Raw genomic sequence first — 19,574 nt, 5'->3', positions numbered from 1 at the left:
CATCGAGTATGACTACTATAATGGATTCTACCATAGATTCGATGAGGAAGCTTATCGGAGATGGAGCTTTGGTGGAGAGATAAGTCCTTGTTTGGCTGATTTAAAGCATTTGAATTACTTGGACTTGAGCGGCAATAGATTTCTTGGAGAAGGTATGTCAATTCCTTCTTTCCTTGGGACAATCACTTCCTTGACTCACCTTAACCTCTCTGATACTGGATTCTATGGGAAGATTCCTCCTCAGATTGGGAATCTCTCAGATTTGGTGTATCTTGACCTGAGTTCTGTTGTTGCCAACGGATCAGTACCCTCTCAGATCGGGAATCTCTCTAAGCTTCGATATCTTGACTTGAGCGACAATTATTTTGAAGGTATGGCAAATCCTTCTTTCCTTTGTGCAATGACCTCCTTGACTCACCTCGACCTCTCTAATGCTGGATTCATGGGGAAGATTCTATCTCAGATTTGGAATCTCTCCAATTTGGTGTATCTTGACCTGACGTATGCCGCCAATGGAACAATTCCATCTCAGATTGGGAATCTCTCCAATTTGGTGTATCTTGGCCTTGGAGGTGATTCTGATGTCGAAGCTCTGTTTGCTGAAAATGTAGAATGGCTATCAAGTATGTGGAAGCTTGAATATCTTGATTTGAGTAATGCAAACCTATCCAAAGCATTTCATTGGCTACACACTCTCCAATCTCTTCCTTCTTTGACCCACCTATATTTGTATCAATGCACACTCCCTCACTATAATGAACCATCCTTGCTCAACTTATCATCTCTGCAAACTCTCCATCTTTCCTTCACTCGTTATTCCCCTGCCATTTCTTTTGTCCCCAAGTGGATATTCAAATTGAAGAAACTTGTTTCTCTTCAATTACTGGATAATGGCATCCAAGGTCCGATTCCTGGTGGTATCCGAAACCTCACACTTCTTCAAAATCTTGACTTGTCTTTCAATTCATTCTCATCTTCTATACCTGATGCCTTGGGAAATTTGACTTCTCTTGTTGAACTTGATTTATCAGGTAATCAACTTGAAGGAAACATTCCAACTTCTTTGGGTAATTTGACTTCTCTTGTTGAAATTGATTTGTCATATAGTCAACTTGAAGGAAACATTCCAACTTCTTTGGGTAATCTCTGCAACTTAAGGGTGATAGATTTATCATATCTCAAACTCAACCAACAGGTTAATGAACTTTTAGAAATTCTTGCTCCTTGTATTTCCCATGGACTCACAACACTTGCAGTTCAGAGTTCACGACTTTCAGGCAATCTGACAGATCATATTGGGGCATTTAAAAATATTGACACGTTACTTTTTTCCAACAACTCAATTGGTGGTGCTCTTCCTAGATCATTTGGAAAACTTTCATCATTAAGATATCTCGATCTCTCTATGAATAAATTCAGTGGAAATCCATTTGAAAGTCTTCGATCACTCTCTAAATTGTTATCTCTTGATATTGACGGCAATCTTTTTCACGGAGTTGTCAAGGAAGATGATCTTGCAAATCTTTCAAGCTTGAGGGAGTTTGTCGCATCGGGGAACAATTTAACTTTAAAAGTGGGTCCCAATTGGATTCCTAATTTTCAACTTACCTATTTGGAAGTGACATCATGGCAGTTAGGTCCCAGCTTTCCATTGTGGATTCAGTCACAAAACCAACTTCAATATGTTGGACTATCTAACACGGGGATTTTCGATTCTATTCCCACACAGATGTGGGAAGCACTTTCTCAGGTTTTGTATTTAAACCCTCTCGTAATCATATCCATGGTGAGATTGGGACTACATTAAAGAATCCAATATCTATCCCAACTATTGATCTAAGCTCAAATCACTTGTGTGGTAAATTACCCTATCTTTCAAGTGATGTGTTTCGGTTAGATCTTTCAAGCAATTCATTCTCTGAATCCATGAATGACTTTTTATGTAACGATCAGGACGAGCCAATGCATTAGAATTTCTGAATCTTGCATCAAATAATTTTGTCAGGAGAGATACCTGATTGCTGGATGAATTGGACACTTCTGGTGGATGTAAATTTACAAAGCAACCATTTTGTTGGGAAACTTACCCCAATCCATGGGTTCCTTGCAGAGCTGCAGTCTTTACAAATTCGTAACAACACACTCTCTGGAATATTTCCAACCAGTTTGAAGAAGAATAACCAATTGATATCCTTGGACCTTGGGAAAATAATCTTTCAGGAACTATTCCAACATGGGTGGAGAAAACCTCTTAAATGTGAAAATCCTCCGCCTTCGATCAAACAGTTTTGCCGGCCACATTCCAAGTGAAATATGTCAGATGAGTCATCTTCAGGTTTTAGACCTTGCACAAAACAATCTGTCTGGCAATATACGGAGCTGTTTCAGTAACTTGAGTGCCATGACACTAATGAACCAAAGTACAGATCCTCGTATCTATTCTCAAGCACAATCTAGTATGCCTTACTCTTCGATGCAAAGTATAGTTAGTGCTCTACTATGGCTGAAAGGAAGAGGAGATGAGTACAGAAACTTTCTGGTTTGGTAACAAGCATTGATCTGTCAAGTAACAAGTTATTAGGGGAAATACCAAGAGAAATCACATATCTAAATGGATTGAATTTTTTAAACTTGTCCCACAACCAATTGATTGGTCATATTCCACAAGGTATAGGTAATATGAGATTATTACAGTCCATTGATTTTTCAAGGAATCAACTTTCTGGTGAAATCCCTCCAAGCATGGCAAATTTGAGCTTTCTGAGCATGCTAGACTTGTCTTATAATCATTTGAAGGGAAATATTCCAACAGGAACTCAATTGCAAACCTTTGATGCCTCCAGCTTCATCGGCAACAATCTATGTGGTCCACCACTGCCCATAAACTGCAGCTCCAATGGGAAAACCATAGTTATGAAGGAAGTGATGGCATGGAGTGAATTGGTTTTTTGTCAGTATGACAATTGGATTTATTGTGGGATTCTGGATAGTGATTGCTCCTTTGCTGATTTGTAGATCATGGCGGTATGCCTATTTTCATTTCCTTGATCATGTGTGGTTCAAACTTCAATCTTTTCGCTCAGGTAGTATGACTGTTTAGTGTTGCTTAGAATACTCCGAAGTTTTATTATTGGCAGGTTGATCAATTTGTAGTCATTGTTATCTTCTTTTTTTTTTTTTTTTCAAATTTGAGAGCCTTATTTAAATTCTGTTTTTGGATGTAAAGAGGGAGAGTAGCTGAACGTAAAGAGGGGAAGGATAGGAGGTGTGGGGAAATGGAACTAAGGATAACCAAGTAATTTCAAATGCTTTGGTAGTCTCAATAGCATTTTTGGTAGTGACAATAGTAGCCCATATATATATAAATGATTATATGTGTGATACAACAAAATCCAGGATAGATAAAACAACCCATACCAACTATACAAATTACAAGTTAATTATTATTTTTACATATTTTGATGCACAATAAATAGCACCAACACAACAATTTGTTGTTATATTTACTAATTTATTTTTTAATATTAACTATTTTTAATACAATTAATACTGTTATTTGAACAACATAGACATTATCTTCATTTTTTTTCCTTCACCGTCTTCACCCATCTCCCTTTGTCACTAAAAAATGTAACAATTACAGTAAAAGTTAATTTCTTATGAAACATGCTTCATTTAGCTTAATTTAAAAATTAATGTGATAACATTTTTATTAGATGTAAATAAGGAAGAGTAATTATTTTAAAAAGAATTATATAAACATACACTTATTAGTATTGGATATGATGACTTTACACTCCATATAAAACAAATTCAATAAACGATACCTGAATCTTTTGTTCATAAATTTAGGGACATGAAAGGTGCATACATTTTTCTAGTAGTGTCACAGTCCTACTATTGTACGTATCCCACTTTTTCTCTTCTTCAGAATGATAGATACCACCACGCATATTGTTTCTGGTTCTATACTCCTTTCAGGACAGATTCCTCCATGAACAGTGGTATTTGGCTAAAGAGTGTTGTGTAGGTACGTATAAAAAAAAACATTTCGACACGCAAATTTCCAAACAGAGCACTAAAATGGCAAATATTACATACCTGAATATATCTAAATTGGGTTTATACAACTGACTAATAAGATTTTAAAAAACAGTTTGCCATTGCAATTTCTACTTGATCATGATTTACTAAACATATTCTTTGAGGAGTCTTTGTAATTGCAACCTGACAATAATTAATTATGACTGTATCAATTATATTTGTCCATAGTATTTTCCAATACAAAAATCACGAGAAAACTATAACAACTGTGGTGGGTGAATGCATGCAAGTGATGCAACACAAACCTTGGGTGGGGTCGATCCAATTCAGATGGCTATGACTAGGAGGGATGGTCTAGCTATAGGCCCAAAATGTTTGAACTTTGAATCTACATTTGGGCATATATATGTGTACTCTGCCAATACAAAACAATTATTTTATATTTTTATCATTTAATATTCAGTCTCTCTTTTACACTATTAATACATAGACCTTGAGTGAGTTTATCAGATGTGCATCAAGCATTTTTTTTTCTGTGGCTGTGCAAGATCTTTTACAGTTGCTGATGTGTGTAATTATAACCACCGCCATGATTGGTATGAACCTCTGTCTAATCTTAAGTAAAGCTTTTCTGCCTTTGATGAGTGTTAAATTGACTCAATATAATTGTTGTAGTTATAAACAATTGTACTTCATTATAAAGAGTTTTTATTTGCAATTTAAATAACACGTTTAATCATAAAGTAATAGTATATACTTACTCCGAACAATGGTGGAAATAAAACTAACAATGATCGACATGGTAGTTATCGGACTAATTTAATAGTACGAATAACACAACAATTGATTCTGAGGGAAATAAAATAAAGTGAAAAAACTTGTGTAAAAGACAGATACACTTTGATAAAGGGGATCTAAATTGTTTTACAAAACATGAAACCATATTCGACTTAGCTGGAATTATGGTTAGTGTTATGAGTGCTGGTGTTTCTGGAGTTCGGGGCCCAGAATTCCTCCAAAGAAAGGATAAGATAAGGAAAGAAAACTTTGATTTCTGCTTGCAAATTCATTACATGGGTTGGCAATTTATAAGCTTCATTTACTAATTATTCGTTCCTTTTTGCAGGTTCTAGAGAAAGCTAGCAATAACATAATTGCAACAATTATCCTAACAGAAAAAGCATATTCCCGACAGGATCATCCAAGGGCCCAATCCCGCAATGCCAACTCAGCAATCCTGCTCCTATTCTGTTAATGCTTGCCTCCTCATGATTTGATTTGTCTGATGGTTGATTCATAACAGTTAGAGTAACATGCAAGTAACTTTGTTACTTTGATTTTGATGTTACTCCACACCCGAAAAATGATATAGTAACATAACAAGCATAATTAATTAGATTTCTTTATTTACACAAAGAATCAATTTTTAATTTTCTTTATGATATCAAGAGTTTAATCCATTTGATTCAACAGACAATACATGAGCTGTTAGAATCAAGAATTTAAAATTAATTTTATTCATTGAAAAATCATTGAACCCTAATCAATGAGGTTTAATCGTTAGTGGAAGCAGAGAATGGAGAATGGAGACACATGAGATGATGCAAGGAACAAAATTTTATGCAAGTGCTATCAACCGACATGTTAGATTGATGGCTTGTCCACTGGGCCACTCATGTTGGGGGTTGATGTCATAAAGATTTCGTACAACTCTTTCATCACACAGTAAAGGGAATCTGCTGTCAATTCTGTTCTCACTATCAGATTAAATTGAATCACTGCTCTAACGAGGCACATATCATGTTAATAAATTTAGTATTTTTAATGAAAAATTCAAATAAAATATTTCAATAAATAATATACATGCACTTACACATATAAAATGTTATTGTAATAAATTTATTAATTTTTATAATAATTATCTTAAAAATTATAAAAAAAATATTTTTACTTGGTTAATTAAGAATATCATCAATAATAAATATAAAAATTGTAAATTATAGGATAATATATATGTGGAGACAATACTTATAAAGTTATTGACTTTTTATTTATTTTATTTTAAATTATAGGGACAGTTTGTATTCACATATATTATATTATGACAAGTTAATGAAAAGCTTGTGGGGTAATTGTCTCCGCACTATATAGTAACAGTGTGTTAACTAAAAACTCTATTTTTTTCTCTCTAAATCGAAAAAAAACTCTTTTTTTAAGTGAAATTAAAAATTGTAAATATATAATCATAAATAAGAAATTCATTTAAAAACGTCAAAATACTAAAATTATATATAGCGCCGTTATTTAACAACGATTTGACAATCGACGATTCCTAAGGATATACTGAAACCTGCGGCAAACAACTGAGGCAAACCACGTGAAATTAAGGAATTTCTGCTATGTAGCAGTAGTAATTAACTAGTTTTTTTATGTATAAAAGTAGTAATTAACTAGTAGTTAAGAAGTTGTTTTGTGAGAGTTTTTGTATTAATATAAAATAAAATTGTATTAGAAAAATTAAATAAATAATGCTGTACATTCATACTGCATGGTCAATAATTTCAATCTTTTTGCTCATGTAGTATCACTTTTTAGTGTTGCTTAGAATAAACCGATGTTTTATCATTGTATTGGCAGATTGATCAATTTGTAGTCATTGCTATCTTCGTTTTTTTCTTCAAATTTGAGAGCCTTATTTAAATTCTGTTTTTAGATGTAAAGATTTGCATATTTAGTATAGTTTTGTACTTAAGATCAACTAGTTGTAATTCTCTGATAGAAAACATTAGCTAGATCACGTAGATTAAAATTCAAATAGTTGGTAAGTTCTTTTAGTTTTGAAACCACATGTTGGGAATCTCTCCAATTTAGTGTGCACTGGATAATACTATTCTCTAATCCAAATCACATATTCGCTTGAATTTTATTTACTTGAGATAATGAATGCATTCTTGCATGCCCACTTTAAAATCAACCTTACCTTTAATAAGCATTATTCTTTCACATGTACCCGTTTTGCAACTATGTACAACTTAAAAGGCAAAGAGACAATGCTTGGCTTCATCAAGACCAGTGGCAAGGAACAGGAGCACGATAGCAAAAAAGCATAAGCATGATCTTGTCTGCTATTGGTATTTAAGACCTATAAAACATTGAAAACATTACATCGTGAACATTTCACGTGAATCATTGAAAACTACAATCTATTGTATCCTGAATGAAAGACCATTTGCAGAATTACCCTCCTCTTAAATGCCAAGTTGCCAAATTATTGTTGAAATTTATGGTGTGTGGACTCCAACTATGTATGGCCAGGTATGGAGGCTTCAAAAGTAGGACTTGATCAGTTGCTCAAATTTGAGAGACAATGTGTTCTGCCACAAGACGACGCAAAATCTTTCCGGTGGCAGTCTTGGGCAAAGAATCAGTAATGAAGACCTTTTCAGGGACTTTGAAAGATGCAAGATTCTTCTTGCAATATCTTAGCACCTCTGCATCATCAATGTTTGATCCTTCTCTTGGGATGACAGCACAATATATCTATTAAAAGGTAAAAATAAATATGACCAATACAAATTTCAAAGAACTAATAGACACATCATTTGAGCAAATTGCAATCCACAAATTTCTGAATTTTTCTCATTTATTCCTCTCCTAGTACAAACAAGAAAAAAGGTCATATACTAATCTTTTGAGAATTTTGAATTAATTATGAAGATTACGAAATATTGAACACTTTAAGGAAAGGAAAACATCATGGAGGGAATGTTCTGTAAAAACAATTTGTTCTTCATATCCTTATTTGGAAACGAATCTTTTAAAATTTGAAGTGGTGGTTAAAAAATTTTCAATTTGATTTTTCCTTGCATATACCACATTTGTGTTAAGCAAAATTTAGATTCCCATATAGCATCTCCAATATGCCAAGTACCTATAAACAAATGTAGAATGATTTAGATTTATTTCTTAATTATTGTTAAAATATAATTGAAAAGCATAAAATTATTTGTAAATTTAATATCCTGAATTGAAAAACATAAAAACACACCTACACAACCACACCTACTATTTTTTTTTTCAAAACTATCCCCACCTCAATTTAGTGATATAATTTTAGTTGTCTTTGTGTGTGTGAGATGTATTGTTAATATTTATAGCATCCTTTCTCATAAAATTTAGGGATGTAAAATAATTTGGTTTGCCTTTTATGTTTGTGTGCGTGATGTAATGTTAATGCTTACGACCAAGCTAAAAGTACCAAAAAATAATTTTTATCTAAAGGTTTTCTTGTAATAAATATAATGCGTGAAATTAGCCATAATCAAATTCTACTTTTTCTTTAATTTCCTTTTCATATACAGAGCCATATATAACATGAAACTGAATTTTTCCGTTTTCACACTGGACTAACAGCGCCAAGAATGAGAATGAACATAATTTTCAGCAATTAATTAACTTTGATCTGTAGACTCTAGGCTAGTATTAAAAACAAAAAATAAATCTCCGAAAGGTTTTGCAATAATATCTATTGTGAGTCTGTCAGAGATTTAGTACACTCAAGAGTGTAAATATTTTTTACACTATCAACTAATCAATGGTTTACATTTCAACGTGATATGAAAATGGTAATATATAGGTAGTATTTGAGTTATTTTTTGGTACTTTTAGCTTGTGTGAGACCACTGCAACAATCTGCTGTGGGTGCTTTCGCGTCAGCACCCAAATATGGCAGACACGTTGCAACACCTGTCAGGGATTCTGCACATCTCTGTTTGTCTTTAGCTGAATCTCCCATTGCATGACTAACCAATACCAATGTTATTGCTAACACTAGCAAGTGTGGTAGACAAGCATTTGAATCCATTTCTCAATCTTGATGAATGAATGAGTGGAGATAGATTATATTATAGTCTATAGAAAAAGTTGTAGGTAGAAATTGTTAGGTTGTGGTGCTACATGTAAAATATTGGTTTTTTTGTTTTAATTTATTAGAAGGTTCTGTAGTGTGTTATGTTTTAGAAAACATGGGAATTGGGAAGGAAACTAGTAGATGAAAATAAATTCTGTGGTTTCACTGTGAGTTCAATGAAGAAGACCAGTTTCTTGACTTAGTCTGGATCATTTCAATTTTGTACAACACCAATTGTCCACTAAAGAGTTATATACTATTTCTCGTGGTTTTTTTTTTTTTTTTTGTCTAGAGCTTAGTGTTCATGGATAAACATATAATTTTTTTATTTTAATAAATTTTAAAATAAAAAAATAATATATTAGAAAAGTGTGTTAACATTTCTCTTGAAATGATTAGTGTTTTTGCTAGCCTATGTTCCTAACCGCAACAGGCGCCGAAATTGTGGGTTAACCAGGCATAGAGAAATTCCAAAGGTTGTGAGTTGTAAGAAGTCTTTGTAAATCACATGTCCTTCAAAAAAAATCCAAATAAACTGAAACAATGTTTGACTGATCTATTTCCTATCTTCAAAGTTAAAGGCAAGTCCCTGGAGAAGATGACTTCGATAGAGACACAATAAAACTGCTTCTGGTGAAGAGGGAATTTCAAGACATTGGTTCTTCCCCAAAAGCAACTTAACTCTAATGAGAATTGTTGGACATTTTAGTGTAATTGATCTCTTTATTATGTTAAAATAACAGTGCACGCTTGTTTTAATGTAATAACGAGATGTTCGGTTTAGGCAAATGTTGAAAGTTACATGGAAGTTACTAAAACTTCCATCAACGGTTGGAAGTTACATGGAAGTTACTAAAACTTCCATCAACGGCAATTTTTAAAAAGAAATAACTTCCATCAACCGTCAAAAACCACATTTTCTTTGATCATAAATAATCATTCTGGTTCAGAAAGCATAACGGGTGACAAAACATACAAGACCAAAACAAAACTCTTGAATTATAATCTTCTGATTTTATCCGATTGAACAATTTTGGTTGAACCCCGAAATTTGATTCAATCTGAAAGTGTTATACACGACTTCAGATTTATCCAGTATCATCTCGATTTTCAAACTAACCAACAAAAGATTGAATCAAATTTTTCGAGATGACGAACGATAGTTCGAAGATGACAAGCAAGTTTGCGAAGTTGGACAAGTTTGAAGGGCAAGATTTCAGAAGATGGCAGAAGAAGATGCACTTTCTCTTGACAACATTGAATGTGGTGTATGTGCTGAGTACACCGATGCCGATGTATATGGAAGACGAAACTCTGGATCAAACAAGGAAGCGTTCGAAATGGGAGAACAACGATTACATTTATCGTGGACACATTCTGAACGGTATGTCTGACTCTCTCTTTGATATTTATCAAAATGTTGAGTCTGCTAAGGAATTATGGGAATCTCTTGAATCCAAGTATATGGCAGAAGATGCCTCAAGTAACAAATTCTTAGTTAGTAATTTCTTTAATTACAAAATGATTGATTCGAGGCCTGTTATGGAACAATATAATGAATTGTTGTGGATTTTGGGTCAGTTTACTCAACATGATTTGAAAATGGATGAATCCATTGCAGTTTCATCTATAATTGATAAATTGTCTTCTTCTTGAAAAGACTTCAAGCATACCTTGAAACATAAGAAGGAAGAGTTGACTCTGGTTCAACTCGGTAGTCATTTCATGATTGAGGAGTCGCTGAGGGCTCAGGAAATTGACAAAGTCAATGATAAAAACGTAGCAGGTTCCTCTTCCGTTAATATGGTAGAGGAAAGTGGAACAGTTAAGCAAAATTATAATGCTAAAGGTAACAAACGAAAATTTCAAGGAAATAAGAACAAAGGTCCAAACAAACAGACAAAATTGTCATGTTGGAAGTGTGGGAAACCTGGTCATTTAAAGAGGGATTGCCGGGTGTTCAAAGGAAAGAACAAGGCTGGTCCAAGTGGGTCTAATGATCCTGAAAAGCAACAAGGTCAGATTGTAGTGAATAATTTTAATTCGAATACGAATTCAAATTATGTATCACTAATAATTGATGCATTCTATGTACAGGATGATGCGTTGCTTGGTGGTTTGATTCGGGAGCAACAAGCCATGTGTGCAAAGATCGTCGTTGGTTCAAGGAATTTAGACCAATCGATGATGGCTCTATTGTGAAGATGGGCAATGTTGCAACTGAACCAATCCTAGGATTAGGTTGTGTGAATTTAGTTTTTACTTCCGGAAAAAGTTTGTATTTGGATAATGTCTTATTTGTACCTGGTATTCGTAAGAACTTATTGTCTGGTATGGTTTTAAATAATTGTGGTTTCAAGCAAGTACTTGAAAGTGACAAGTACATCTTGTCAAGATATGGTTCGTTTGTTGGATTTGGTTATCGTTGTAATGGAATGTTTAAATTAAACATTGATGTTCCTTTTGTTCATGAATCTGTTTGTATGGCCTCGTGTAGTTCTATAACTAATATAACAAAATCAGAAATTTGGCATGCTAGATTAGGACATGTTCATTACAAAAGATTAAAAGATATGTCAAAAACAAGTGTGATTCCTCCTTTTGATATGAACATTGAAAAATGCAAAACTTGCATGTTGACCAAGACCACTAGGAAACCTTTTAAGGATGTTAAAAGTGAGACTAAAGTCTCAGACCTTATTCATAGTGATTTATGTGATTTGCATGCTACTCCATCATTAGGTCATAAAAAATATCTTGTTACTTTTATTGATGATGCATCAAGGTATTGTTATGTATATTTATTAAATACAAAAGATGAAGCTCTTGATAAATTTAAAATTTATAAGAAAGAGGTAGAACTTCATCAAAATGGGCTAATCAAAACTCTTCGTACAGATAGGGGAGGTGAGTATTATGATCCGGTTTATTTTCAATCTACTGGAATAATACATCAAACTACAGCTCCCTATACACCACAACAGAATGGTGTAGCCGAAAGGAAGAATAGAACCTTGAAAGAAATGGTAAATTCCATGTTATCCTATTCGGGTTTAAGTGAAGGATTTTGGGGTGAGGCTATGTTGACAGCTTGTTACTTGTTGAACCGAATTCCTAACAAAAGGAATAAGGTTACCCCATATGAACTTTGGCACAAAAATACACCAAATTTGAGTTATCTCAAAATTTGGGGATGTAGGGCTGTAGTCAGGCTTACAGAACCTAAAAGGAAAACCATAGGTGAAAGAGGTATAGATTGCATATTTATTGGATATGCTGAACATTCTAAAGCATATAGATTCTATGTGCTGGAATCTAATGATTCTGTTGCAGTGAACTCGGTTATAGAGTCACGAGATGCTATCTTTGATGAACAAAGGTTTACATCTATACCTAGGCCAAAGGACATGAATTCCATGTCGAAAGTCTCAGTTAATATTGAGGATATACCTTCAACTAGTACTGAAACTAGAAAGAGTACGAGAGTAAGAAAGGCTAAGTCATTTGGGGATGACTTTTAACTCTATTTGGTTGAAGGGTCAAGGAATGATATTGAATTTCAATATCAATATTGCCTTAATGTTGAGGAAGACCCAAAGACTTTTAGTGAAGCAATGGCTTCAAGGGATGCTGTATTCTGGAAAGAAGCAATCCAAAGTGAGATGGATTCCATTATGCAAAATAATACCTGGAAATTGGTTGACTTACCTCCTGGATGTAAGCCATTAGGATGTAAGATGATCTTTAGGAGAAAGATGAAAGCGGATGGTACTGTTGACAAGTACAAAGCCAGATTGGTTATCCAAGGCTTTAGGCAAAAGGAGGGTATTGATTTTTTCGATACATATGCTCTTGTTGCTAGGATATCCACTATTAGACTGTTGTTAGCACTTGCTGCTATCCACAATCTGGTGATTCACCAAATGGATGTGAAAACTGCATTCTTAAATGGTGAATTGGATGAAGAGATATACATGAAACAACCTGAAGGGTTTGTTATGCCAGGAAATGAAAATAAGGTGTGTAAACTGATGAAATCTCTTTATGGCTTGAAACAAGCGCCTAAGCAATGGCATCAAAAATTTGATGAGGTTGTGTTGTCTAGTGGTTTTGTTATAAACCAAGCAGATAAATGTCTATACAGCAAGTTTGATACTCATGGCAAAGGAGTTATCATTTGTCTGTATGTAGATGACATGTTGATCTTTGGTATCGACCAAGATCAAGTTGATGAAACTAAGGCATTTTTGTCTTCTAAATTTGATATGAAAGATATGGGGGAGGCGGATGTGATCTTAGGAATAAAGATCAAACGTGGAAACAATGGAATTTCCATCTCTCAATCACATTATATTGAGAAGATATTGGAGAAATTTAATTTTAAAGATTGTTCTTCGGTAAGTACTCCCATTGATCCTAACCTGAAGCTATTACCTAATAAAGGTGTAGCAGTGTCTCAACTTGAATACTCAAGGGCGATAGGATCACTCATGTATGCAATGATTAGTACTAGGCCTGATATAGCTTATGCTGTTGCTAAACTTAGTAGGTTTACAAGTAATCCTAGTTCTCATCATTGGCAAGCTATGAATAGAGTATTCAAGTACTTAAAGGGAACCATTGACTATGGTTTGACATATACTGGATTTCCTTCGGTTATTGAAGGTTACTCTGATGCAAGTTGGATAACCAATATGGAGGATTATTCATCCACAAGTGGTTGGGTATTCCTCCTTGGAGGAGGTGCTATCTCTTGGGCATCCAAGAAATAGACCTGCATTACAAATTCAACAATGGAATCTGAATTTGTAGCTTTAGCAGCAGCTGGTAAAGAAGCTGAGTGGCTAAGAAATCTGATCTATGAGATTCCATTGTGGCCCAAACCTGTACCTCCCATGTCTATCAGGTGTGATAGTCAGGCTACTTTGGCTAAGGCATATAGTCAAGTGTATAATGGGAAGTCTAGACACTTGGGTGTTAGACACAACATGGTTCGGGAGTTAATCATGCATGGTGTGATATCAGTGGAGTTTGTGAGAACTCAGCATAATTTGGCCGATCATTTAACCAAAGGGTTAAGTAGAGATCTCGTGAAAAGGTCGGCTGTGGGATTAGGATTAAAGTCCATTTGAAATCTCTTATGTTAAGATACCCAATTCCCATCTAATATGACATTAGGTGCTGAATTCAATGTGGAAAGCTTAACATGTAGAGATTGGAACACATCATCGAAAGTATCCCAAAAGATATGTGTTCGGTTCTGAAAGTTAAGGAGGTTGAAGTATAACTTCTCAATGGTTCTTTTGAAAAATTGCATTTGCAGGTGCAAGAAAGAAAATGACTACCTATATAAGCACGAAGTTTAGCCGCTTCAAGAAGCTGGGACTTGGCTTTGATATGCTTATGAAGGATAGGGACACAGGCTAGTAAACTAGTGTCGAGCAAGAGTAATGTTATAAACTATTGTGCAGATTATCTTCATGTATTCATTATGAATAGAAAGGGTTCAATCCTTAGTGACACCCTGATATTCGAATATTTGAAACGTGTAATTTGCTAAGATGAAATTCAATCGTCACGATATTTCATCTATGCAGTAGTTTGTTGTATGTTATGACTTTGGTGATTTGATCGGTAATTACACTAAAATGGGGGAGGTTTGTTGGACATTTTAGTGTAATTGATCTCTTTAATGTTAAAATAAGAGTACACGCTTGTTTTAATGTAATAACGAGATGTTCGGTTTAGGCAAATGTTGAAAGTTACATGGAAGTTACTAAAACTTCCATCAACGACAATTTTTAAAAAGAAATAACTTCCATCAACCGCCAAAAACCACATTTTCTTTGATCATAAATAATCATTCTGGTTCAGAAAGCATAACGGGTGACAAAACATACAAGACCAAAACAAAACTCTTGAATTATAATCTTCTAATTTTATCTGATTGAACAATTTTGGTTGAACCCCGAAATTTGATTCAATCTGAAAGTGTTATACACGACTTCAGATTTATCCAGTATCATCTCGATTTTTAAACTAACCAACAAGAATGTGAAAACTGAACAAGAGGATATATAGTCTAAAACCAACTAACATTCCAAAATTCCTCACCAACCATCCCTATTATATTGGACAACCACACCCGTGATGAAAATTATAGTGCGATCTCATTCCACTGTCTCAATTAAATAAAAAATATACAAAATATCACAATAAGGATATGTTAATTAAGAATTTAATTTAAATACACTTTCATTTGCAATTAACTAATTATACATATTTCCTATAACTTTTTTACTAATTGTTTTACAAATCATTTGGTGATTTCTAATTAATTAATAATTTAAATTTTTACACTATCTATCAAAATTAAACTCATATATTAACAGCATCAAAGTTATTTTCGTTTTAATTTTGATACTTTTGTTCTAATTAAGTAGTACTAGCAGTTGCCATTCTCATTATTTTATTATACGTACATTCTACATTCTGCTTACAACTTGCAATGAATGGAAAAAGTGGAGCTTGGACATCATTTGTCTGCATGACATTAACACCAATAACAAAAAGTGAGTGGAAATTTTTAGACAAAATAGATGAAGAATTATTAATGTTCAACCATCATTGGAAGTGGAAAGTTCATTATGAGAAAGAAAAGCAGTTCGCCAAAATGGAAAGCAGTATAGGTAAAGAAAGCTCAAGTAATTTTCAACTTCTAGACATTCCATTATAGAGATAAGAAATGACAGTTCATAGAAAAGAAAAGGAAAAAAAAAATGATGGCTTACATATCTTTATCTTTGTGAGAGTGTTACTGCTTGCACCTCCTTGCTTGCTATGCTATCATTTACTTAACAAAGGTGTAACGAAAGGATTGATTTAAATAATAGTTAAAATTTGAAGACTAATTAAACCAAATTTAATTACCTTTGATTTAAAGTATTAAAAAAATTATTAATATTTTCTTAAAATAAAATTTCATTGATTTAAGCAATTCTATATTGTGATCTAAAATATTTCTTAGTAGATTATTTAAGTTATCATATGTATTTTTTTTTTAGAATATTATATTGAACATGAGTAATTTTATGATTGCTTAAATTTGGCAATTAAAATTATTTAAAAATTACAATGAAAATTAAAATTATGTTTCTCCTATTATTTAAGTTGATGACGTGTAAAAAATACAAAATATTCTACTAATTTTTTTTTTAGAAAAAAAGTTAATATTCTTTTTCAAACTTCTTTTTATATCACTAAATAATTTTTATATGATAAAGAAAATAATATTCATGTTCAAATACAATTAGAAATAGATCACACAACAATCATTCCAATTAATGACGATTAAATCTAGTCTTTTTTCATACATAAGAGAATATTATTTTGTGAATTAAAAAATTGATCAAAATTAAATAGAAAGATATGAACGAAATAATCTTTTTTATATATTTTTTAACTGAAATAGTCTTTAAATTAGACCCTTTTCCTATAATTGATGTATTTATCATTAATATATTGGATAGTGATTGCTCCTTTGCTTATTTGTAGATCATGGCGGCATGTCTATTTTCATTTCCTTGATCATGTGTGGTTCAAACTTCAATCTTTTTCCTCGTATAGTATCACTGTTTAGTGTTGCTTACAACCGATGTTGTATCATTGTATTGCCAGGTTGTTCAATTTGCATTGTAGTCATTGCTATCTTCTTTCTTTCTTTTCTTTTTTCAAATTTGAGAGTCTTATTTAAATTCTGTTTTGGGATGTACATATTTGCATATTGAGCATATTTGTAATTAAGATCAACTAGTTGTTCAATTCTGTGTATCACATTCTTGTTTCCAAAAATGGGGGACTAGTGGTTCAAGAAAACGTGGTTTATAGGAAAAAAACTTATATTTAATTTTAGTCACTAACCATTGAAGTGAATAATTAGTTCTTTCGTGTTAATTAAAGTCGTGACTCGTGGCTGCATACAAGACTTGACTCTCCAAGAACTTTGATGAGATATCCATAGATAACCAATGATCATTGCCCAAGCATTCTTTGACAAGGTCACTGCCCATGAAAGCTACCGATATCGCATCAACATTTACTCACTTCTTCCATTAAAAGGAACTGGAGGCTGAAAGTCGTAATCTTCATTTTTATACTTTTTAGATTATACAAAGTTGGAAATATTAAAACATTATGTGGTGGGCGAATTAGTGAACAAAAATTATAAGATCTGCACAGCTTATTCTAATTTAATTCTAATTAAGAAATTAATTATTTTCCATTTTACTCCCTTTATGACAAATTTAATTTTTACTTATAAGCCGGTCTCTGATAAACCTTGTACCATATTTTAAAGCAAACCGTAACGCATCATAAAACTTAGTGATATAATTTTAGATGTCTTTGTGTGTGTGAGATGTATTGTTAATATTTATAGCATCCTTCCTCATAAAATTTAGGGATATAAAATAATTTGATTTGCCTTTTATGTGTGTGTGCGTGATGTAACGTTAATGTTTACGACCAAGCTAAAAGTACAAAAAAAATAATTTGTATCTAAAGGTTTTCTTGTAATAAATATAATGGGTGAAATTAGCCATAATCAAATTCTACTTTTTTTTATTTCCTTTTTATATACAGTGCCATATATAACAGGAAACTGAAATTGTCCGTTTTCACACTAATTTGTGGGTCATGTTGAAATTTATAGCTCTGAACAAAGAGTAGTCCAATTTCACATTGAATGCGAAATGCATGTTGGATGATGAGCTATTGCAATCTTCCAATGGAACCCACCAAAGATAGGTGGCATTAGCACAAAACATCTCAGCTTATGGTATTTTGTAACAGACAATCAACTTTGAAGAAGCGTGTACGATGGCATGTTGATGGAAGACGACCACACAACATAAAATGCTACAAAATAAAATAAAATATTTTTAAACTATGACATACTTTGTACATTGGCATAGCTACAGTCCAAATCAAAACCATCCCCTTCATGGTCATCATCATGCCCATCATCATCGTCATCGAAGGGTGGGTCTAAAACAGATACTGGACTGCACTGTTCCTTATCTTCCTCTTCTTCCCCTGATTGGAATTTGTTGACGCCATCTGCACCATTAATTTCTTTGTCCTATAAAAAAAATTCACAACCACCATAGTTAGAATATTGTCCTAATTGGGGTAGTTAACACAAGTCCCTGATCATTCTTATAATGCCCATGGATTTAGACTCTACACTTGCTTCATAATTGGGTGGTTGTTGTTGTTGAAAAGTATTGTATGTGTGGAGCACAGGGCAGAGATTAATATAAAGCCATGGCATATTTTGTTGGGAGGGTTGAAAGAAGACACTACGAGGATACCATGGCTGAACAGAGAGCCTTATGCTTACTGGAAAGGTAATCCAGCTGTTGCTCAAACCAGACAAGATCTCATGAAATGCAATGTTTATGAAAATCAAGATTGGAATGCTCGTTTATTTGCCCAGGTATCACACTTCTTATTAGCTTTGTTTGATTACACTTATTGAAAGTAGTTTTATTATTTGGATATGAAAAAATTAATTTTGTATCTAATATTTCTTATAAGCAAAAGTTTCATTATATAAAATTGGCTTAAGCACATGGTGTGCAGAAACTAGAAATAGCAGGCAAATTCAAGCAACACAATGGCCAGCAGCAATATTGTATATAACATTATACACTTTTTTAACTTTTAATCTTTTATTAATACACAACTTAAAAGTACATTCAAAATCAAAGGAAATAACCTGTTATTGAACATTACTGATTTTTTCCTTCTGAACAATATATTTTGTCTGTTAATTGACTCACAATAAAGCCACATATATAGCTTCCTTCTTGACAAATGAAAATTTTGTTTCAGGATTGGTTTCGAGAATCACAAGAGGGGTTCAACAAATCAGACTTGCCAAGTCAATGCACTTATAGGTATAACATTAAAACTGTCCATTCATGCTTCAGTTGTAATTATATGTAATAATATATTTTTGTTATTGGATATATATGTTCAGTTTATCAATAAATAAATGTTTCAATTCAATCATGATCGTGCAGATATAAGGTGTACATTGAAGGTTCTGCTTGGTCAGTCAGTCAAAAATACATTCTGTCATGTGACTCTACCACTCTACGTGTACGACTACATGTTTCATCTCCTGAATTCATATGCTAAACTCTTCAGATACAAACCCTCCATAAGTGCTAATGCTACAGAACTATGTGTGGAGTCAATGGTTTGTGGAGCAGAAGGATCAGTAAAGAAATTTATGATGGAATCATTGGTCAAGGTTCCTGCAAATGGTAATATATAGGTAGTATTTGAGTTAAGCTCATGAAAGCCAAATTAGAAGCCCTGCAACTGCAACCAAACTTTCTAACAATCTCTTCCCGATATAAGACGCACTATTCTTCTTAGCTGTGGCCGTTTCATCTGTCCCTTGCTTTCTACCATTCTGGGACTTCCTTCAACTGAATGCACAAAAGAACACATTAAAAGTAAATGCAAAATTTAGTACTACACCATTGAAACTCAAATGTCAATGTCAAAAATAATTCTAAAAATTTACGAGGAAAAAAAAATTAGTTTGTTA

The 19,574-nt window shown here is 33.2% G+C and overlaps 1 protein-coding gene and 1 pseudogene across 1 annotated transcript; both read left to right on the top strand.

Moving 5' to 3' along the window:
- The first annotated feature begins 154 nt into the window (after positions 1-154).
- Positions 155-1,807, top strand: LOC106796465 (LRR receptor-like serine/threonine-protein kinase GSO1). Its single transcript, XM_014768757.2, has one exon. It carries the CDS (start codon positions 155-157, stop codon positions 1,805-1,807), a length of 1,653 nt encoding a protein of 550 aa, XP_014624243.2.
- An 11,939-nt stretch (positions 1,808-13,746) lies between these two features.
- On the top strand, positions 13,747-19,398 carry LOC106796464 (uncharacterized; annotated as a pseudogene).
- The last annotated feature ends 176 nt before the right edge of the window (positions 19,399-19,574 follow it).

This window comes from Glycine max, chromosome 16 (assembly GCF_000004515.6).
Source record: "Glycine max cultivar Williams 82 chromosome 16, Glycine_max_v4.0, whole genome shotgun sequence".
Lineage (NCBI taxonomy): Eukaryota > Viridiplantae > Streptophyta > Magnoliopsida > Fabales > Fabaceae > Glycine > Glycine max.
Note: the sequence above shows the minus strand (reverse complement) of the source record. Positions and strands in the feature narration are given on the sequence as shown.